Raw genomic sequence first — 24278 nt, forward strand, 5'->3', positions numbered from 1 at the left:
ATATCCCGAGTTCCTTCATGTATATCAAGCAGAGTCCTATCTGGGACTCGACACAGGTACTAGTAAAAAGATTTCCAAGAAAAGGAAAATTTCTAGTCCAAGAGCAGAAAGAGTGTGTCTGCCTGTCTTGTCTTTCTTTTTCCCCATAGCCTTGCCACAAGAGCCTTCCTCCCATTTTTTTTTCCAGATTTAGAACGTTTTATTGTAAATGGGTTACAGTTGCATACATTAGGTAATGAGTACATTCACTTTTGAACAGTGTTCCTCCCTCCCTCACTCTCTCCCTGTTTTTCCCTTCCAGCTTCCCTCCTCTCCAAGTTGTATAGTTCATTTCCAAATAGTCTCTAGCGGGTTTCACTGCTGATTTTTTTTTTTTTTTTGGTCCGGTCATGGGGCCTGAACTCTGGGCCTGGGCACTGTCCCTCAGCTCTTCAGCTCAAGGTCAGTGCTCTACCACTTGAGCCACAGCGCCACTTCTGGCTTTTTTCTTTTTGCTTATGTGGTGCTTATCGAACCCAGAGCCTCATGCATGCAAGACAAGTGCACTACCACTGAGCCACCTTCCCAGCCCTCACTGCTGAATTTGTTAAAGCTGCAGTTTTCTGTTTGCTGTGGTACCTGAGCAGCCAATACTTAAAATCTGAGAGAGGAATTCTCTTGCATCAGAGAAACTACAGTCCAAACAATGAGTATAATCTTATTATATTTTTCCTGATTTTCTTACAGTGTGGCTTCAAGGATTAGAGAGAGATTAGAGGCAGGGTACTAGATTAGAGAGGGGAGACAGTTCACAGATAAGAGAGACTATCAAAAAATGTTGTGTAGGAACTTCTAGGTCCACCCTTGAGCCATACAATGTGAAATTGATCCTAAACAGTATGCCAAGGCTTATAAGATTAGTTATGAAATCGTCTTCCAAATATCAGAGTGCCTCCTGGCTGAAGCATTTATAGACAGATTCAAATAGCATCAGAGTTTTAAAAACTGAACTCATAGTGGTAACTATTCCCCAATGAAAACAAGTTGAAATATTTAGCCTGACAATTGTTTGGGTTTGTCTGGCAAAACAAATACAAACACCAAGACAGATTTTTTTTCAGAGTCTGAGTAAGACTCAGTTTTATAATGTCTTATATTCCAAATGTCCATGACACTATAAGAAATTACTTGACACAGAATGAGGAAAGTCTGATCAATTTTCAGGGGAAAAGACAATGAACATGTCAACCCTAATATTACCCAGATGTTTCATATCAGACAATGGCTTTAAAATAGCCATTATAACCATTCTCTGAAAAGTAAGATAGAAAGTCTTAGTGCTAGGAAATAAAACCTTTAGAAAAAAATGAAATGAAATCTTATAACTGAAAAATACAGTTATCAGAAATTTGAATGAAAACATTGTATTGTGTTCAAAGCAAAGGAATTGGAAAATCTGAAGAGAGAAATTGCATAAGCATAAATTTTGTTCAGTTTGAACAACACAGAGAAAAATGTTTAAAAAGCTAGATATGGAACTGCACACCTATAAATCCACTCCTCAGGAGGTTGAAGCAGGAGTCTCAAGAGTTTGAGGCTAGTCAGACACCAGTGGCTCACGCCTATAATCCTAGCTACTCAGGAGGCTGAGATTTGAGGATTACGGTTCAAAGCCAGCCTGGGCAGGAACCTCCTTGAGACTCTTATCTCCAATATACCACCAGAAAATCAGAAGTGGTGGTGTGGCTCAAGTGCTAGAGAGCTTGGCTTGAGCTGAAGAGCTGAGGGACAGCGACCAGACCCAGAGTTCAAGCCCCAGGACTGACAAAAAAAAATAAATAAAAGAGTTTGAGGCCGGCCTAGGCATAGACACTGTCTCAAATAACACACACACACACACACACACACACACACACACACACACACACACACACACACACACACACACACGAGATGAAATGAAAAACAAATAGAGCTCAAGATCATGTGAGACGTTTCAAATCTAACATTTGTGCCACTCAAGTTCCAGAAGGGGAATGTTTGAAAAAAAAAAAAAAAGCAATGAGAGTTTCCTAAATTTTGTAAAAAGACAAAATTTCAGATTCAAGAACTTTAGTGATCCCAAGACACTATGTTGAAAGTGAACTTCACAACTTCCGGGGTGGGGGAAGAATGAGGGTGCAGAGGGAGGTAAGGAATAAGTAGTAGGAAAGAAACAAAGGAGAGGGTAACAACGTTTGACAAGAAGAGTACTCATTACCTTACTCATGTGACTGTAACCACTCTGTACAGCATCTTTACAATAAAATAAATAAAAACAGAAATTTAGTGAATCCCAAACAGGAATTGATTGCCAGATTATCATAATCAATTGATTGAAAATCAGTTTTTTAAAAAAGTCTTAAGAGGTAAATTATTATCAGATTTATTTTTCTATAAAAAGAGGACCAAGCCGGGCGCTGGTGGCTCACGCCTGTAATCCTAGCTACTCAGGAGGCTGAGATCTGAGGATCGCGGTTCAAAGCCAGCCCAGGCAGGAGAGACCGTGAGACTCCTATCTCCAATAAACCACCAGAAAACCGGAAGTGGCACTGTAGCTCAAGTGGCAGAGCGCTCGCCTTGAGCTGAAGAGCTGAGGGACAGTGCCCAGGCCCAGAGTTCAAGTCCCATGACCAACCAAAAAAAAAAAAAAGAGGTCCAGGGCTAGGAAGGTGGCTCAATGGTAGAGTGCTTGCCTTGCACGCATGAGGCCCTGGGTTTGATTCTTCAGCACCACGTAAGCAGAAAAAGCCAGAAGTGGCGCCGAGGCTTAGGTGATAGAGGGCTAAGCTTGAGCTGAAGAGCTGAGGGACAGCGCCCAGGCCCACAGTTCAAGCCCCACGACCGACAAACCCCCCCCCCCAAAAAAAACAACAATAAAAATAAAAAGAGGACCAATGGTTTGTTGTTTATACAAAATCTAGTTAAAATTCAATATAGGTAAATTAAGAAATGTTAAAGGCGTATTATGTGAATACTAATGAAAACAGAGAGCTTCACCAATAGTGCAGTACATCTTTATCACAAGGCTGTGGGTTTAATCCCCAGCACTTAGAGAAAATTTGTTATGTAATTTTCAAATAGTATAAACTCCATATATATCTATACACACGTACATATACATATATATATATATATATATATATATATATATATATATATATATACCTATGCATGTGTGTACACACATGTGCACTGTAGTTTGAATGTGTCCCCTTTAAAATTTAGATTTGAAACATAAGGGCCAATGTGTTGGTATTAAGTATTAGGGGGGTGCTTTTCAGGGAGTGATTGGGTTATGAGGGATTCTCATCTGTGGTTGGAATTAAGTGACTTTACAAAAGAAAAATGTATCCCTCCTGCTCTTCTGTCTTCTGCCATGTTTCTCCCCTCTGATGGGGATGCAGCATCTGGAGGGGAGGGGATGCAGAGTCCAACCTTCATCACACAACTGACCCCATCAGCATCTTGATCTTGGACTTAGCAGCTTTCAGAACTGTAAAAAATAGATTTCTGTCCTTTATAAATTCCCTCGTCTGTTATTCTGTTATTCTATTAAAGCAGCACAAAATGAACTAAAATGGTAAGTAAATATATAATATAGCTTAATGTTCAGAGCTTTTAGGATATATTTAAGGAATTAAATTAAAAAATAGCAAAACCTATGAGGAAGATGATAAAACAGTGTAGGTGAAGTAGAATCTGAATGAATGATGTAGTACATGCTTATCACAAACAAGGCCCTGGGTTCAACCCCCCAACACTTAGCTATTTGAGAAAGTACATAAAGATGCCCAGTATCACCTAGGCATGGTCATGCATGTCTGTAATCTCATTCACTAGGATGAGGCAGTGGGATTGAGAGTTTGAGACCATCCTGGGCTTCATAACAGTCAACAAAGTTCTCCAAAAAGAATGTTTTATTAACTTAAATGCAAAATTATATTTTTTCTTTAAAAAAATCTTAAGCTCCCTGGGAGAATAATTCAGTGTTCAAAAGGTTATATTTAATAAGACTAGTGGAACTGTAAAATGACAATGATTAAAATATTGTGGTGGTGATTGCTTAAGTGTAGGTGATATATTGGGGAAAGAGTTGAATCTCCAAACCAACCCTAGTACAGATAGGCACTTAGTCTCTGAGTAAGGCAGTCCGATCAGTGAGGAAATGGTAAATTAAGGAAATGTGTTAGTGCAATTGATAGTTCATATGGGGTAGGCAAATTATTCCTACTATCTATAAAAATAAATAGCAGATTAAAGAACTAGGTGTTAAAAACTAAAAAGACCAGTGAAAATACAGAATATTTTCATTGTATTAGCATAGATAAAACCTTCTGAATCAAGACAGAATAAAAAATATAAAGAAAAAATTAACAAGTCCAGTTATTTTATTTTGCTGGTCTTGAGACTTGAACCCAGGGTCTGGGCATTGTCCCTGAGCTCTTTTGTTCAAGGCTAGCACTCTACCACTTGAGCTACAGCACCACTTCTGGCTTTTTCTGAGTAGTTTATTGGAGCTAAAGAGTCTCACAGAGGGACTGGGAAAGTGGCTCAGTGGTAGATCGGTTGCCTTGCATGCCTGAGGCCCTGGGTTCGATTCCTCAGCACCACATAAGCAAAAAGAAAAAAGCCGGAAGTGGCGCTGTGGCTCAAGTGGTAGAGCGCTAGCCTTGAGCTGAGGAGCTGAGGGACAGCACCCAGACCCAGAGTTCAGGCCCCACAACTGGACAAAAACAAAACAAAACAAAAAAAAGAGTCTCACAGATTGCTGTCTGAGCTGACTTTGAACTGCAATCCTTAAGTCAGATCTCAGCCTCCTAAGTATCTAGGATTACAGGCTTGAACCACTGGTACCCAGCTTAAGTCCAATAATTTTAAGAGCCACACACATTTGAATGACAAGATATAAAGTTAAATGATAGATAAGCTTGGCAAGCTGGGCACTGATATCTCACACCTATAATCCTAGCTACTCAGGAGGCTGAGATCTGAGGATCACAGTTGTAGCCTGCATGTACAGATGAGTCCATAGGACTCCAAGCTCCAGTTAACAAACATCACAAAAACAACAACAACAACAACAAAACTGAAGTGGAGCTGTGGCTAAAGTGTAAACCACTAACCTTGTACAAAAAAGCTAGGGACAGTGCCCAGGCCCTCTGTTTAAACCCAGGACAGGCACAAAACAACAACAAAACCCAACTTGAAAACAGACAAGAAAATGACCAAAATGTCAAGAGAAAAATAGGAGGTGCACATGTGAAGAAATACAATAAACCTTGTGTAAAGGTGTTCAACTTCTCTAGATGACAGAGGATGAATTGTGTGTCAGTCATTGCTTAGTTCATCTTATAGTCTTTTTTCAGGTGAGAAAGTTAAGCCTTAGGATTAGTAACATTGATAGACATTTTTTCCCTTCAAATATTGCATCCTATGGAAATAGTAAAGTGTTTTTTTTTCCATTAAATTAAAACTTTCATATTTTCCAATTCATAACTATTTTTAATGCAAACTTCATTTTTAAATTTTTTAAAGGAGTTAATTTAGTACAGCCCCTTAAGAAAAAGTAGAGCCAGGCACCAATGGCTCATGCTTATAGTCCTACTTGGTTGGTTTATTTTGTTTGTAGTTGATGGTGGTGGTTGTGGGGCTGGAACTCAGGGCCTGGGAACCTTCCCTGACCCTCTTTGTGCTTAAGGTTAGAATTCTACCACTTGAGCCACAGCACCACTTCCATGTAGTCCTATGTGGAAAGCTGTTTGAGGCCAAGATAGGCAGAAACGTTTGCAATAACTCTTCTCAAACCAAAAAATGGGTGCAGTGACATGCTATATGGGAGGATGGTTCCAGACCAGCTTAGGCAGGAAAGTCTGTGGAGAATCCACCTCCATGAAAAGGAATATCTGGACATATTGGCACACCCATGATCCCATCAATGACGGGGAACTGAAAGTAGGAAGTATCAAGGGTCAAGTGTATGCCTGGTGGGAAGCAAGACCCCCTATTCTGAAAATAGCCAGTGAAAAACAGTGTTGAAGGCATGACATCAGCCTAGCATGTTTGAGCCCCTGAGTTCAAACACCAGTATCACCCTTATCCCCACCCCCAAAAATAAATGTAGTTGAAGCCAGGCAGGGTAGCTTAAGCCTACAATCCTAGTTACTAGGAAAGCTGAGATCATGAGGACCACAGTTTGAAGTCAGACCATATAAAAAGTTCTCGACCCCAATCAACCAATAAAAAAGCTGTATGTGGTAGTGCAAGCCTGAGTCCCAGCTATGTGAATAGGGTAAATAGGAGTGTATTCCAGGCCATCTCAGGCATAAAAACAAGATCCTGCTCAAATAGTAAAAGGTAGGAGAATGGATCAAGTGGTAGTGCCTGCCTAGTAAGCACAAGGCCAGTGCAGGTAAAAAAAAATTTTCTTTAAGAAATGCAGCTTATTACCTTCAACATCAAACTCTCCAACAAATTTAACTTTCACAATACAAATTCATGTATGTTTCTTTTACATTTTACTTTGGCAAAAGCATAAATTGTATCTCTAGATTCTTACAGGATCCTTTTGTTACTTATCTGAACTTCATGGCATAGTATTCAATTGGCTTTCGGTTGATTCAGTGTATTTTTTCCTTTCTTAAACATAATAGGGAGTCTGTCAACAACCTGTTCATTATTGTATAATGTATTGTTTCCTTTATCATTTCTTTTGTATTTTTTGTCATGAGTGGTAAAATTACTGCTTGATAGATACGTGTGTATTCATATAGACACGTATTTTTAGCTAAAAAGGGTCTTTCATGTCATCAAGATTTATTCTTTTTAATCCTAGGATTAGCCTTTTGACCTTCTATTTTACCTTTTAAAGTACTATAATGGCTTTCCGATGTTACTGTGACCAGATCTCATTAGCATTTTATAAAAATATCGTGCAGATTTCTGTGACTCCCCAGCTTGCTTTCTATAACAAAGAAAAAAATTTTAATGTGATTCATTATTTCTCTGCAGTTTTCTACATTGTTTCTCTCTTATCTCTTTTTCTGGTGGTTTCTTACAATCAATTTATTTAGTGGTTATTAAGCAAAGAGCTCAGGTTCAGGGAAAGCAAAAAGGTAAGCAACTGTAATAGAACTTGCTGAGATCCATAACAGGAATATAGAATATAAGATGTAGCAGACCAGAAAAGAGAAGGCTGCATAGATAGGTATGTGGAGGCAAGAAACATGAAAGTTTATCTTTTCTATACAATGAAAAGACGAAGGCAACTAGAGTATCAGGTGGTAGGTATTAGAAGCCATAAAATGAGTGTAGAAAGGTGTGCCAAAACAAGACATTGAAGAACTTTGCATGCCTTACTAAGGAATTTCTATAGATTAGGAGAGAATTAAAATGGTTAAGATTGGATTGGTGAGAATTAGGTGCAAGGGAATAATATACAGAGGAAGTTGTAATATTTTAGGTAAAAGATGAACCGAGCAAAACCAGGGCAATACTGTGAGAATTGGGAGACAATAAAATGCAGAGATTTATCAAGATGATAAATTTGTGTTTCTATATATGTGCTCTTAAGTACCTGAAAGTAATAGAATATAGTAACATAATATGAGAAAACAAGTAACAGTATGCTCCAAGATGAGATACATTTCTCCATGATCCAAAAATAGAAAATTCAGCAGCACTAACACCACCGGGCAGCTGAGGTCTGGGTCCAGAACTGGGCAGTAGTGGCTAGGAGTTCTATTTCTGGATAAAAAGGAGGGAAAAGTGCTCCATATGACCTGAAAATCTTCTGCTGACTGTTGCCTTGGGCTAGTTGTTAGCAAGCTTTGAACCTTAGACATAGATGGACACCACTATTATGGTAAGACCAGGCATGGAGCTAAGCTATCTGCTGACTCCTTCATGAATTTACAGTATCCACAGAGCTGGGGCTCCAACTCACAAGTATAAGAAATAACCATAAACTAGACATTCTGAAGGCCCCAAAGAAACAACTATAGTCACATAGAGGGAGAGCTAAGCTCAGAGGGCTAGGGACTAGGAATTAAACAAAAAGCACACCATTCAAAATGAGCCTTAAAACCAAAATTCTAAGTTCATCAAAGAACTTATATATCTTGTATATACATTTTTCTAATCTGGGGAGGGAAAGGGGAATAACAAAACGCTGAAACAAATACACAGGATGACCCATTGCAACAGTTACACCCACAGGACAGTATATTGGGAAGAACTTTGCAACTTCTGGCAGGGATTAGTGGGGGCAGTGGGGGAGGGAAGGGATAGTGGGACAACAACCAGGGAAGGGGTAACAATGATGGACAAGTAATGTACTCATTGCCTTACTCATGTAACTGCAACCCCTCTGTACAGCATCTTTACAATAAAAAAAAAATTTTTTTTAAAAGGTGAGCTGGATGCCAGTGGCTTCATGTCTGTAACCCTACCTGCTCAGGTGCTGTTTGCTTTATTTGTCTTGCTTTTGCCTATTTTATTCCTCACTGTTCCTTCTCTTAGTTGTTAACCATCACTCTTTTCCCCCCTTCTTCAGTTATGATAAATATGGGGAGGTGTTTTATTTTTCTTCTCTAGGAAGCTTGGCACATGTGTGGAAGATGACAGTAATTATTCAAAATTTGCCTATTCGCTTATTTTTTACTTTATTATTATTAATGTGGGATGAAAAGAATATGAAATTTATAGAAAAAGTACCAGTCCCTATCACAGATGTCCCAAATTATAAAACTCCTAAAGAAAATAAAATAGAAGCATATTAAGGTTGCAGGCAATTTAGTGAGAGGTTTCTTATTTAGCATTTAAAAATTACTTTCCACCTAAAAGATCAGTTACAAGGTAGAGTATTGTATTTGTTTTTGTGGTGCTAGGCTTTTAGGCCACTGAGTTATATATACCTCCTGTCTCCAAGGTAGTGTTTTAAAAATCATATTCTCCAAAGGTATTACATTAATTCTCCTTGGGCTCTAAATATTTGGCTTTCAGGAGCTTAGTTTCATTGCTGTACAGTGTTGGGTATCATCTTGATATGGACAAATGCTTTATAAAACAATTTTCAAAACGAAAGCAAACTATTTCATTCATTGACATACCCACCCTTGAAGCCCCTGCTAAGCATTTCAGTTTGAGCTTCTGTGGTACCCTGGTTCTTCCCAAGCTAGCCTAGCTCCATGCAGAACATTCTGTTGCTCTTTCAGCATATGCAGGGCTATTGTGAAATTTATCTGAATTCAAACAAGGCTAATTAAAAGAGCTTCTGACAGTTGTTGTGATCTGACTTTGACTGCAGCTTGATGGTCATTATGGGTAAATAATGAACCAGGTCTGCAAATGTAGCAGCTGCCAACTTGGGATAGAAGAACGGCTATTGCTTCCAATTTAAGGATCTATCGACCGCTTCTGTTCTCCCTGCAGATCTTCTGTAGAAAACAAATGTTTTCTGCTGCTGTGTATTGTGGTTTCAGCTATTTCAGATATAGCCTATAATTTCCTTCTTTAATATTTAACTCAGGACATTATTAGCTTTCAGAGTTAACAACTTTTCTATTTTGAAGAAGTTCAGCTTTGTCCTATGCATGCTATATCCAGTTAACCAAATGTAGTTATTTATATGCATTTAATTTTTTATTGTGCAGGAAATAGCTAGTTTAGAGCAGCAAAGTATAATTGTGAAGAAGTTTCAAAATCCTATGTAGATAATATTTTTACAAAAGAGATGGATAGATTTCCATTGCTTTTGTTTTCTTAAAGATAGATATCTCCTGCCAAACCTCAGTTTGGTGTTGTGTTCTCCTCATCAATGACTTTGAAATATTTTTGACAATGTTCTATTTATTTGTAAAAATATTGTCATTCCATCATGGGCATTTCACCCCATCGTGAGCTTTTCCTTGTCCTATTAGTAAATCAAAACAGGTGCATTAAAGGTAATAGAGGTAGGAAATTTCATTTATAGGTTAATGTACTTCCCTGAAGATTTTTGCACTTATAAAATATAGTTTCTGAACTTAAAAAGCCATATTCTTGGATTTAATACGAGTACTTAACATATTTCCAGCATTTACTCAGCTGCCATGGAAAAGACACTGTATTGTGTAAGTGCAAGGATAGAGTGGTGCTTTGTGCAGGATGCCGCAGAGCTCCCGAGATCTTGCTGGGAGGAAATGATCCCAAACATGCTGCTGAAAGAGAAGTCTTACTTTGAAAAATAATGATGAAAAATTACTTATTTCTCCATGTGTTTGTGTCTGGGTTTATTTCAGGAAAAACTAACCAAACTTTGTTTATCTGACTTCAGAATAGTTCTGTGAATGATACTGCTTTTCTGTTTCCAGCTTGGATAATGCCAGAAGTAGTGTTAACAAGGGGTTATGTTATGCTGGCTTATGTTAAACCAGATCACCCCTAACATGTGCAGAGCCATTCATCTGTGTCACCAAAACCCAAGAGAACATCTGACATGGACTCTGCAACAGAAACAGTGATCACTTACAAATCAAACATGGCACGCTCTAAACTGATTGTGCACGGCAATCTTTTCTAGAAAGGACAACTAATTGAACATGATAAAGTGTAAAGTTAATTAACACCCTTAAATTTGTTGATTACTTTCACGGGATTATATTGTTCGTTGAGTAGCAGCTTTCTGTCCCAGCTGTCGCCTTTTTCAGCAGAATGTCGCTGGTAAACAATAGAGACACCATAACAAGTCGTAAATGGTCCCTGTGACAGCAGCCCCTTGTGAGGCTGCATCTGTAGAAAATGATTAGAACAATTGCATTTTAAAGACGGCTCACATTGCAGCCCCAGTCCCATTGGTCCTCTTCTTGATCTCTTTTGATGGCAGACTGGTTAAAACATTTAAGTTCTTTGGAGTAAATGAAGTGATTTACTATGTTTTTGCTATATATCAATGGAAGAGCTTTGGCAACAAGGTTTTACAGTAATAAAGGCGAATATAATTTGTGATTTAGCTTTCCAGTTCTTCCCTCCCTGCATTTGAAGGCCTCTTTCCAATAGAATAGAGTGGAAAATGGTCTCATTTGTGATTTAAAAGTGGTTATTTTAGGTTTTCAGCACTTTTGTAATCCTGAGGCAAAATCCCAAATTTCAGCTCTTTACTATTGTTAGGTGAAAGACTTTAGACACATGTAGACCAGGTAGATTTACTTTATGCTATATTCAAACTTTTGTAACATTTCTGTGATAACTATGTAGAATACCTTTCTGATACAAACTGTATCAACTCCACATGAAGATCTGAGTGTTTTCATTGCCATTTCTGGGTGGGGAAACCAGGACTGAGAGGTTTCTGATATCCATGTGATGTGACTTGATTTGTGTTTCACTTTGGATCACTTGATTTAAATAATGTTTTTCATTTTTTAACCCTTCATAATAAGGTTCTCATACGTGTGCACTTATGCTCATGCTTATTTGTTCAACAACAAGTGAAAATGCTAGTACCTCATATGAAGGATTTACCCCATGCTACTCCAAAATTGAGCTTTGACTTTTATATATAATTGGCATATATTTATCATCTATAATGGTGATATTTTGGAATATGTATGTATTGTAAATGACTAGATAGAACTAATTAACATGTTTCTTAACCACATTCTTATTTTGGTGAGGGGGTGAAAACACTATTATCTACTCTCAGTAAGTTTTTTGTTGATGTTGTTGGTCATGGGGCTTGAAGTCTGGGCCTGAACACTGTCCTTCAGCTCTTCAGCTCAAGGCTAGTGCTGTACTACTTGAGCCACAGCACCACTTCTGGTTTTCTGATGGTTAAGAATTACATGGGCTTTCTTGCCCCGGCTGGCATTGAACCATAATCCTCAGATCTCAGCTCCTGAGTAGCTAGGATTACAGGCATGAGCCACTGGTGCCCAGCTTACTCTCAGTAATTTTTAAGAATATAATACATTATTATTAGAAAGTTGAGCTTTCTTGTTAAACTAGAAAACATTAAGTCTTTATTATCTTAATTAATATTCTTGGTAATTTTATTCATGGCTGACCTACTCTGCTTACCTTCTAAGAAAAAAAAAGTTTAGAGGGGCAGGGTGGAGGGTGAGGAGATGGGAAAGGATGGGAAGGGGAAACAAAGGAGGAGGCAACGATACTTGATAAGAAATGTACTCATTACCTTTCCCATGTAATTGTAACCCCTCTGTACAGTATTTTCACAATAAAAATAAATAAATATATTAATACCATCATAAAAAAAGAAAAAGTTTAACATTCGTGAGATACATATATACAGTAGATACTAACATTCAAACAGCTTATGGTTGTAAGGATCTTAACAAGACACATAAAAAATCATGGATTTAATTAATTTAAGTGCTTTATTAGAAGTATGCAAAGTTGTAAGAGAAAGTGATCGTGCTCATGAAATGTTACTCAGTGTTGGAGTAGAATAAAGATAAGAAAGATAAGCAGGAGTTAACCAGGCAAAGAAAGAAGTGAAGAGGATTCCATATGAAGGAACAGCCCAGGAAAGGTATAAATGTATATAAACAACCATTTTACATTTTACATTCAGGTTTTATAATACATAGCAAGGAAACTGTTGGAGAGTAGGGGTGATACATAAGGAAACTGGAGAAATAATTCAGATTTATTAACAAGAAAAATAAAGATTAAAAAATTCAAAATGAGCTGGGCACTGGTGGCTCATGTCTATAATCCTAGCTACTCAGAAGGGTGAGATCTGAGGATTGTGGTTCAAAGCCAATGCAGGCAGAAAAGTCCCCAAGAATCTTTATTTAACCACCAAAAAGCTAGAAGTGGAGCTGGGACTCAAGTGGTTGCCTTAGTACAAAAGCTCAGGAACAGTGCCCAGGCCCTGAGTTCAATCCCAAGACCAGCACAAATAAGATAAAACAGAATAGGAGGTATGACTTAACCAAAGAGAAGAGATAGTTCATTGCTTCTTACAACTCAACAGAAGGGAAGATGCAGTGAGTTTTGTGATTCTTTTTCTGAAATGTAAACATATAAGTTTATTGAAAGTAATTTTTATTTACTAGGGAAAATAGATAGGGTTCTGACTTTATAAGGAATGTTTAGTCATAGTGAATAATGCTTTCAACTGATGGTTATAATGTCCATGTAATGCACAATCCAACACTTAAGCCCGTATTATATTTTTTCATCATTTAAGTATGTGAAGCCAGGTACCCGTAATTCACACTTATAGTCTTAGCTACTCAGGAGGCTGAGATCTGTTTGAAGCCAGCTGGGGTAGCAAAGACTGTGAGACCCTTATGTCCAGCTAACCACCAAAAAGTCACAAGTGGAACTGTGGCTCAAGTACTAGAGTGCTAACCACTTGATCAAAGTTCAAAAACAGTATCCAGGTCCTTAGTTCAAGCCCCAGAACTAACACACACAAAATGTGTGTGTGTGTGTGTACATTGTTGTGAACTGTAGTAATAGTATTATATGTGCACAGTATATGAGGTCTCTTGAAATCATTCGTCCTTTTCCTGGTTCTGTTTTCTAATTGATTTGTTGTGATAAGGAAACTCAGATCTCTGTGAAGAGAGGTAGGGCATTAAGGGAACAAGCAGAACTCAATGTCCATATAATAAATCATACGAGATAACTTGCTCAGCTCATGTTTGTTTAAACTGCCCTAAACCAGATTTGCAAGTATATTCAGATTACTGAAGTTTTCACAAGCCTACCTACATTTGACCTGAAGACTATTAGTCTATGATAACTGTTTCTTGTTTCCTTTTTTCACTCTTTCTAAGAACTGTATTTCAATGACCAAGATTGAAAAATGGGGGGAAAGAAGGAACTGGATTTTGTGGACACTCATGCCTGTAGCCCCAGATACTCTGGAGGTAGAAATTACAAGGGTTGAGGTTTATGGTCAGCCAAGGCAAAAAGTTAGCAAGACTTTATCGCAACTAACAAGGCCGGTGTAGTGGGCACACCTATTGTCTCAGTTACTCTATAACAGGTGGCCATAGGTAGGAGGATTATGATCTGAGGTTATCCGGGGGAAAAAATGTGAGATCCTGCTTGAAAAATGGAAAAAAAAAAAACCCACACAAAAAAGGGCTGAGGGCAAACTCAAATTGTAGAGGCCCTGTGTTCAAACTCCAATACTACCCATCATAAAAAAAAAGTGGTGGTAATTTCCCTTATTCATTGGATACTTGGTAAATAATGCTAGCTTTTGGCATTTATCCCTATATATCTCCTTTCCCTAATTATAACTTAAGTCTTCTGAGGGCAAAGACAATGTTTTGTATCTACTCCAACTTTATATATATATATATATATATATATATATATATACAGAATAATCATATTTCAAATGTTTTCCTGATATATCAGAAAACAGCTGTTTACCCATTCAATCTTTGCATATAGCACAAAGCCCTTACAAAGACACTGTTAAATACAGTGAATAGACAACATTTTTCGTCTTTTTGAACCTATATGTGACTATATTTATGTTTTTCTTGTAGAATACATCTAACTCTGTCTTTTTTACACATCAGTCCTTGACTCTTTCTCCATTGTCCCTACCCTACCACTACCACCACTACAAACACTAGATTTCATTCTCTTTTGGGGCAAGAACTATTTCTTCTTTCCCAGGGCTGATGAGTGGATACCCACTCATCATTTTTTTTGTGTGTGTATCAACTATAATAAATCTCTTTTTAAATTTTTTTAACAGAGGAGTTATAGTTACATAAGCCAGGTAAAGAGTACATTTCCTTTTTTAAGTTAATTTACTTTATTGTTACTATAAAGGTGATGTATACATTACATGAGTCAGGTAATGAGTACATGTCCTTTCATACTGTGTCCTCTGTCTCCTTACTCTTTCCCAATCTCTCCCTCCCATGTCTGACCATGAGTTGTATAGTTCACTTTCTTTTTTTTTTTTTTTCTTTTGCCAGTTCTAGGGCTTGAACTTGGCCTGGGCACTGTCCCTGAGCTTCTTTTGCTCAAGGCTAGCACTCTACCACTTGAGTCACAGTGCCACTTCTGGCCTTTTCTGTTTATGTGCTACCAAGGAAACGAACCCAGGGCTTCATGCAAGCTAGGCAAACATTCTTCCACTAAGCCACATTCCCAGCCTGTATAGCTCACTTTCATCAGTGCCCAGTGAACTCCACTGCTGTACTTTTTTCACCCTTTTCTCCTCAGGTTCTGTTACCGGCCCTCTATCAAAGATGTACACTTGAATATACCATACATAAAGAAAAGAAGACAGAATCATCAAAAATTAAAATTAAAAATCTCTTGTTTTCATATCTTGGAGTTTATATATATATATATATATATATGCATTTTTTATGTCGGTCTAGGGGATTGAACTCTGGGCCTGGCCGCTGTCCTTCAGCTCTTCAGCTCAAGGCCGGCGTTTTACTACTTGAGCCACAGAACCACCATCAGTTGTCTGTTGGTTTTTGGAGATAAGAGTCTCACAGACTTGCTTGCCTGGGCTGGCTTTGAACTGCAATCCTCAGATCTCAGCCTTCTGAGTAGCTAGGATTACAGGCGTGAGCCACCGGCACCCAGCTTTATATGCATTATTTTATATAAACATAAAGAGGCACTTAGGCATTGTGCCTTTGTGTTTCTCTCCTAAAGAGTATCTTTTCTGCATATAAGAAAGAATATGTGTCATGTGTCTCTCTGAGCTTGGCTTACCTCACTTAACATGATTTATTCTAGTTCTATCCATTTCTCTGCAAATGACATTATTTTATTTCTGATGTAAAATTCTTTCTGTGTAAAATTCTATTGTGTGTAGGTACCACATTTTTTGGATCCACTCATCTACTGTTGGGCATCTGAGCTGTTTCATATCTTAGCTATTGCGATTAGTGCAGCAACAATAGTGGTGTACAGATGTTTTTATCATATCCTGGCTAATGATGTTCAGGGTAGATGCCCAGGAGTGTTATGCCTAGGTCATAGGGAAGATCTATGTTTAGTTTTTTGAGGAACCCCCAGTAAAATAAATCTCTTTAAAAAGAGAAAGACTAAGTTAGAGACTTGGGATTGAACTCATGCTTCCAGATAGTGTTGTCAAACTTGACCACAGCCTATTTTTTGTGTGTGTGCTGGTACCCAGGCTTGAGCACAGAACCCTGTGTTCTTGCTTGGCTTGCTTGCTCACAGTTGGCACTCCATCATTTGAGCCATGCCTCTACTCCAGTATTTTGTCAGTTAATTTGAGATTGAGTCTGTCAGAATTTTCTGCCTAGGCTGGCTTTGAACCAGCTCAGTTATCTATTATTGTAAGCAAGTAAGTCAGCTGAATAGGATTGGCATTGTCCTTTTTGTTTGTACAAATGAGCATGGTCTTTTTCTGATTCTAGAATATAAAGTGTGAGTTAAAGCACTAAAGGCAGGTGCACATGTTTAGGCTTGTTAAATTTAATGCAGTTACAAAGGAAAATTACTTTTCTTTTTCTAATTTATATATATATATATATATATATATATGTTATTTGGACAAGCATAGAACATACTTTGATTTTGTGTGTTACTAGTGATAATTGTTTGAATATGGATGTGTGTGAATCTGAAAATCCCAAGTGATGGAATTTCTTTTTTAAAAAAATTAAAAATTTTTCTGTACTACATAAAGTTACAGTCATGGATCAGGTTACATGGGCTTTATTTAATCTTCACAGAAGTCTCAGAATAGTTATACCAAATGATAGAATTTCAAAAGCATGAAAGTAATTCAGTGGTTATGTTGTCTAACAACCTTTCTTCAGAGATGGGAAAAGTTGGAGCAAGTCCTATTTAATGACTTGCTACAGTGATAAAAATGCCTTGTAATTCTTGGCTTCTTGTTCATATTGTTATGAGCGCTGTTGTCACTTAGTGATATAGCCATTTATTTCTTCAATCTTCCTTCCTTATAGCCTCCTGTCTTACTCCATTTTGCACTGCTATAACAGAAGGCCTGAGTTTATAACTTAGGAAGAATTCATTTTTTTTTTCAATTTATTTTGTGCCACTCCTGGGGCTTAAACTCAGGGCCTTTCACTCTTGCTTAACTTTTTCCTCACTCAGGTCTGATACTCTACCACTTGAGCCACACCTCCACTCCTGGCTTTTTGCTGGTTAATTGGAGGTAGGAGTCTCATGGATTTGTTTGCTGGGGATGGCTTTGAACTGGAATCACCAAATCTTGGCCTCCTGAATAACTTGAAGCTAGTGAGCCACCAGTGCCCAACTAAGAATTTATTTTTAAATGATTCTAGAAGTTGGAAAGTCCAAGATGGAGGAGCCTCAGCCAGCAAGGAAGGGCCTTCTTGCCTTATCTCATAATGGGAGATCAAAAAGAGAATTAGAAAGGGGAAGAGGAATGGAGAGTTGCTAAGAGAGTGCTTGTAAAGGAGAAAACTTGTCCTTCTGTTAGGAATCCAATGCTCAGACAGTGGCATCAGTCCATTTATGATGATAGAGCCTTCTATTTTAATCACCTCCCATCAGGCTTCACCATTCAATACGTGACCTTGAGGGTGAAGTTTCCAGCACTTATTTTTTGGAAGACACATTCAAATGATAGCACCTCCTCCTTCTCTCTTGGTTTAAACAGTCAGCCTACTAAGCATCTCTTATGCACCAGACTGTGTGGATATGGGGTTAACGAGCCAGCTGACACTGCCTTTATGAACAAATGTTCCTATGAAGAATGCAAAGCAGAATCAAAATAAGAGGTATTGAGAGAAGCAAGGGGTATTAGACATTAGAAATAAAATTAAAGCCAGGTGCTGGTGGCTCACGCCTGTAATCCTAGTTACTCAGGAGACTGAGATCTGAGGATCACTGTTCAAAGCTAGCCTGGGAAGGAAGTCATGAGACTCTTATTTCCAATTAAACACAAGAAAACTGGAAGTGGCGCTGTGGCTCACATTGTAGAGCACCAGCCTTGAGCTGAAGAGCTGAGGGACAGTGCCTAGGCCCAGAGTTCAAGCCCCACAACTGACAATAAATAAAAATTAAAGCAAGAAAAGAAGATGGGTAATGATTAAGTCCTATTTTTTAAGAGTTTTGATGCTTGCTAGGCTTAAACGTACAGCTGTTCTGCCTCATTGCTTGAAGTACAGGTGTACACTGCCACGCCCAGCTCAGTAAAGCGCTGTTCTGAATTGTTAGATGGAGTAGTGTGGGAAGGCCTTCTGAAGAGGTGAATTTTCCACAGGGACCTAAATTAGTGCAAGGTGAAAGTAAGTCATGAGTAGCTGGGAAAAAGCATACCAAGTGCAGGGTTTGAATGTGGAAATTATGCTTTACCTGTGTGGGGAACTGGTGTCTGGGAAGCAGTGAATGGCAGAAGGAATAGTATGAAATGAGATAGGAAAGGAAACCAACCACTGTGTCAAGGTGCCTTTTAGAACTTTCTTATACAGACACTGAGGTTTAGAGTTGAGGAGAAGCATCACTAGATTTGTGTTTAAAGAGGCTGCTGCACAGCTGGGCACTGGTGGCTCACACCTGTGATCCTAGTTACTCAGGAGGCTGAGATCTGAGGATCATGGTTCAAAGCCAGCTCAGGCAGGAAAGTCTGTGAAACTCTTATCTCCAATTAACCACCAAAAAACCAGAAGTGGTGCTGTGGCTCAAGTGGTAGAGTGCTCACGTTAAGCTGAAGAGCTGAGGGACAGTGCCCAGACCCAGAGTTCAAGCCCCATGAACAACCAAAAAAAAAAAAAAAAAAGGCTGCTGCATGGGGAATAGACAATGGAGGCAGGAGCAAAAGGGAGACCAAGTAAGGAGGCTATCAAAGTCATTCACCTCAGCAGCTTGGAGGTGACAATGGCTCTGATCAGAATGGTAATGATGGACAAGGAGAAAAGTGGTCAGATCACAGGTGGATAGCTTCTTAGCCACAATGGCCCATGGGTTTAGCCTTCAGCATACTGCTAACCACAGTGCTTGATACTGAGTAGTTACACTGTTGTGCTGAATGACAACCAAATGCAGATGTCCCTTAAAAGATTTTGCAAAAGTTCTCTACAGTGATGTAATTTTAACATCCCTCTTTGTGGACTTCTATATAATATTATTTCTTCACCTAGGCCAGCTTGTTTGTATTGCTGATAGGTTCAGCCCAAACCAGCTAATAGTTGGCAAGCAAGACTAAAATTAACTTAGGATACAATGGCTTAGATAACCAAATGGGAAAACTCCCAGTTCTCTAACCCAGGTTATTGAACATATTTAAATGGCATTTTATTTTACTATGTTTGCTCACATATTCAGTTACACTGTAAAGAGGTTAGTAATTCTTTTCCCATTTCATATGCTGAGATTAGAAGATAAATAATTTGTAATTACACAGGCAGCAAGTAGCACTCTGAAAAACCTCATTTTACGTCCGTGGATTCTTTACTCTTTCTTTTCTTATTCACTTGTATTCTAGACACACATCTATTGGATATCATATACTGTACCAGATAATAGGGATGTTGACATAAACAAGACCCTAATGCTGACCTTGTAGGAGGAATCAGATGACAAAAATCTAAGATTCTGCCAGTAATAAATGCTTATAATGGAGTTAAATACAACAACATTTTATTAAAACATTAACTAAAATACAAGTCGAATCTGCCTTATCTGAAGTACTTAGGGCCAGAGTTTTGGATTTTTGGAGTTTGCATTGTACATGGTGAAGTATTTTGGGTTGAGACCCAAGTCTAAACACAAATTCATTTATTTTTAAGAGCACCTCATACACATAATCTAGAGGTCACTTGAAACAAAACTTTTAATATGCCTTCATTTTGACCACATACAGTCACATGAAATCAGTTGTGGAATTTGTTTTACTGTGGTATGATACTCAAAAAGTTTTGAATTTGGGTATATTCCAGATTTTTGGATTACAAATACCCTGAAAATATATCTCCTAGTATTTTAGCAGCTAAAAGAGTGTACATTTCATGTGTTCTTATTTTGGAGTATGGATTTAAGTTAAAATGGCATGATGAGGTATGATACTTTTGAAGATGTCCATAAGATGTCTTACCAGCTCTTGAATTCCAGCTTTCTGTTTTTCCCCTATGTTCAAAATGGCTATATTTCATTAATGATAACTAATATTTTAGCTCTGTTTTTGCATTGAGACTTGGCTTGATAGTGTTAAAGGAATATGTATGAAAAGATAGATTTTGAGTCCAAGAAATTCCAGAAGTGTAGAATTACCCAATTTAGTTAGACCTTTATGCTGAGATACAAGATACAATAAAGTTGGAAATAATTGAAAGGCCACTTTGAGAGGAGGAAAGGATGAATCTGCCATGAATTTCTGAATTAAATGATAATTACTCTTTCTTGCCAAGTATTGGTGGCTCAGACCTGTAATCCTAGATACTTGGGAGACAGAGTCAGGAGGATCACAGTTCAAGGCTAGCCTTGGTATAAATGTGACTGTCCTCCTAGCTACATAGGGAGTATAGGTAGGCAGACCACTGTCCAGGCCAGGCCAGGCCAGGCTAGGCATATATATATATATATATATATATATATATATATATATATATATATATATACTCAAAAGGCAAAAAGAGCTAGGCATGTGGCTCAAGTGTCAGAGTGCCTGCCTAGCAAGAACAGGCCCTGAGTTCAGCCTCCCAGTATAGCTTAAGAAGACTTAAGCAAGTCTTCTCTTGCTTAAGTAACTTATTTCTTCTCTCTGAAATATGTGTTTGAACAAGTGAGAAAGTGCACCTGTCAAAAGATTAACCAGCTGAGAACCATTGTCAGCATTAATTTTCCTTTAATAAATGACTCTCTAAAGCTGTTTAGTAGTCTGTAATCTAGGTACAAGGCTATTGACCTATGATGGATAATGCTGGATTTGTTTGTAAGCTTTGGCTTATATTGTCCACTTAATTTCTCTAGGTCAGATCAACAAAACTAGGAGAAAGGGTAGTTATATGGTCTGAATAAAAATGGCTAATGTGATTGAGCAAAGTAATTATAAAACTGTAATTGTTCACTATTTTTGGCGAAGAAAATTAGAAACTAGCAAAATGACAATCACTTAAATGTCAACAGTATCAGGATGTTCAAATGACATAGATTGGCCAGTTGAAAGGATATTTTATAATTGGGTTTTTAATATACTCTGTTGGCAACTGTGTGAAGATATTGTGAAATAATGTAATTTAACCATATGTGTGAGCACTTCAGGCTCTTATGACATGTGGGCACTCACTCTTCCAAGACTGTTTGGCTGACGTGTGCTGACTTCTTTTGCTTTTAGTAACTGGTTAAAAATAGTATGAACCATAAAAGAAAACCTACTGATTTGGCAATAACAAATTATTCACAATTTGAATGAAATAGGGCACGCTTTGCTTGAGTTTTATTTAATGTATAAAAACTGTATTTCATTGAATAAATCAGATTCAAAAGCAGGTCATTACTTGTAGCTATCTGTTCTGTAATTGTATAATTGCAGTTTCTAGTTGTCCTGTAAAATAAGCTATAAAAGTGAACATTGTACTAATATATCTTACCCACATACCTTCCTGTTGTTGAATAATAAAATCTAACTTGATAATTATGAATTAGGCTTTCTCTAAATAATAAAAACTGTAATAATATTCTTGATTTTATTTTATAGTTAATAAAATTTTAGATGAATGAGATTCTTCTTCCCCTTTTAAGATAAGCCTAAGCCAATTTTTCTGTGCTAAATTATGAGTTGTTTTTCCAATCATTCACCAGTGAACATGTATTAAAGCTTTTGTTAAAAGCTATAAAGAAGTCAGCAAACCAGTGTAAAAGTTATTTCTTCTTCCAGCTCATATTACTAGGGGTGAATTGCCTGCAAAGATAGAGAGTAGGAAGGAAAAGAAAAATATGAGAATGTGCACATGAGAATAATCAGTCTAAATAAGAACAGTTTTATTTTTCTTACAGTCTTACCACCTGACATGCCTCTTTGTTTCTGGACTATAGTTCTCCCTCTCATGTGATAAGATTGGGAGAAGGGGGGCTGGGAGGGTGGCTCAGTGGTAGAGCGCTTGCTTTGCATGCCTGAGGCCCTGGGTTCGATTCCTCAGCACCACATAAGCAAAAAGAAAAAAGCCGGAAGTGGCGCTGTGGCTCAAGTGGTAGAGCACTAGCCTTGAGCTGAAGAGAGTTCAGGCCCCACGACTGGACCCAAAAAAAAAAAAAAAAAAAAGATTGGGAGAAGGATCAAGGGATCTTTGTGATCTCAAATCAAATTCATCAGCAGACCTCTCAGCCTGCTTCTGTGAGGGTCTGAGCCCTCAGAATCCTTTTTCTTATATATTTTTTTATTACTGAGTAGGTTCTGAAGGAAACAGTAGGTGACGTAGGGTAAAATGCACATTTCAAATCCCCACATATTCTGTGCCACGGCTGTGCCAAAAGTTTTAATATGTATTGAGAATGAGAGTAAGACTAAATCTGTATGTGGTCTTTTGGTTTGTGATTAGCTTGCATGATACTTTATTATTGAAACATTTGTATGGCTATTTTAGAGTATCTTTCACATGCCTACTATAGGTACATTTTAGAGACAAGGTGTTTTCATTTTGTTTTTGTATTTTTTTTGTTTTAAAAAATTTACTGAAGCATTTAAGAAATGTATCCTTTTGATTCTCTTTCTCCTCAAATGATGCAGGTGTAGGAGCTGCCCGGTCTGGGAATCTCACATTTATGGTGGGAGGAGTCGAAGAGGAATTTGCTGCTGCCCAACAACTGCTGGGGTGCATGGGCTCCAATGTGGTGTATTGTGGAGCTGTTGGGACTGGACAGGTAAGATTGTCACCTGACCTTGACTTGATATAAAATTAGCTGATGCTCCATTCTCTTTCCTGATCATATTCTTACTCCTCTTTTTTCTGTTTAAGTCAATGGAGTCTTTGTGTACATTTTCTTAAATTGGAATAAGATGGTTTTCCATCATTTTGAGTGGACTTAAGCAGATGTCAGCTAATGTACTTATTTTATTAAAGATATCAAAAATCTCATTATTAGAATCTTGATATATCATTCCAGTGACTATTGAAATCATCCTTAAAACTACTTCCATATGAAGTGCTCATATTATCTGAGTGAGTTATCCTCCATCTACTTTTGCGAGACATTAAGGTGGAAATAACCTATGCAGTTTTTAATCTTTTCCTTGAAAAGCAGGTAGTTTTCACTGAGAAATATGAAGTGACTGACCATACTGTATTCTGAAATCAAACTTCTAATATGAACCTAATTCATTCAATTCTTTCTTTTAGTGCTTTTATCCTAGTTACTAGGACTCCTTTTGTCTTACTCAAGACTGTTTTGTTATCTTAGATATATTTGTTGAGAGATTCTTACTGTCCCCACACTTCTGTCTAATCATTCTCAAAGCTCTTTTGAGTTTTGCTTCTGTGACTCCCATTACTAATCATCTTTTCCACATTACCTGGCCCAATCTTTTTTTTTTTTAATCTCATACCTAGTTTACTACTCAGGGGAATCTAATGAATCTCTAGATGCTAAATTTATCACTTTGTCCCACACTATCTAAAAGCAAATCCATCAGAGTTGCTTATACCATCATGTTATGTCCCTATTCTGAACCAGATAGGTCTCTGTTTTACTATGTCAAAATTTAACTCCCTACTGCACAAGACATAGTCCTAACTATCAAATTTGCAGCATTCCTTAAAGCCAATGCATATGAATAATTGTTTCCACTAATCCTAGGAATAGTCTCTGCTCTTGATATATTTAATTCCTCTTACATTTACCTTTTGCCCTCTTTCTACCTTTTTCTTTTTGCCTGTTCAAATCATGTCTTAGGCTGGTCACCAGTGGCTTGCTTACACCTATAATCCTAGCTACTTTGGGAAGGTGAGAACTGAGAATCAAAGTTCAAAGGCAGCCCAGGAAGGAAAATCTGTTGAGACTCTTTCTTGTCTGTTGTGGGGCTTGAACTCTGGGCCTGGGCGCTGTCCCTCAGCTCTTCAGCTCAAGGCAAGCATTCTACCACTTGAGCCACAGCGCCACTTCTGGTTTTCTGGTGGTTGATTGGAGATAAGAGTCTCATGGACTTTCCTGCCCAGGCTGACTTTGACCCATCATCTCAGATCTCAGCCTCCTGAGTAGCTAGGATTACAGGTGTGAGCCACCAGCGCCCAGCCCCTGTTGAGATTCTTATTGCCAGTTAACCATGAAAGAAGCTGAAGTGGAGCTGGCAGAAGTGGCGGAGT

General features: G+C 38.0%; 1 protein-coding gene across 1 annotated transcript in view; it reads left to right on the plus strand.

The window, feature by feature from the left end:
* The window catches only part of Hibadh (3-hydroxyisobutyrate dehydrogenase), a 137288-nt gene that overhangs the window by 100811 nt on the left and 12199 nt on the right, over positions 1-24278 (plus strand). Inside the window, exon 5 of the mRNA XM_069996032.1 lies at positions 22706-22839. Coding sequence (XP_069852133.1) covers positions 22706-22839 — 134 coding nt within the window. The remainder of the gene's footprint in view (positions 1-22705; positions 22840-24278) is intronic.

Source organism: Dipodomys merriami, unplaced genomic scaffold (genome assembly GCF_024711535.1).
Source record: "Dipodomys merriami isolate MVZ:Mamm:240054 unplaced genomic scaffold, mDipMer1.0.p SCAF_5, whole genome shotgun sequence".
Taxonomy (NCBI): domain Eukaryota; kingdom Metazoa; phylum Chordata; class Mammalia; order Rodentia; family Heteromyidae; genus Dipodomys; species Dipodomys merriami.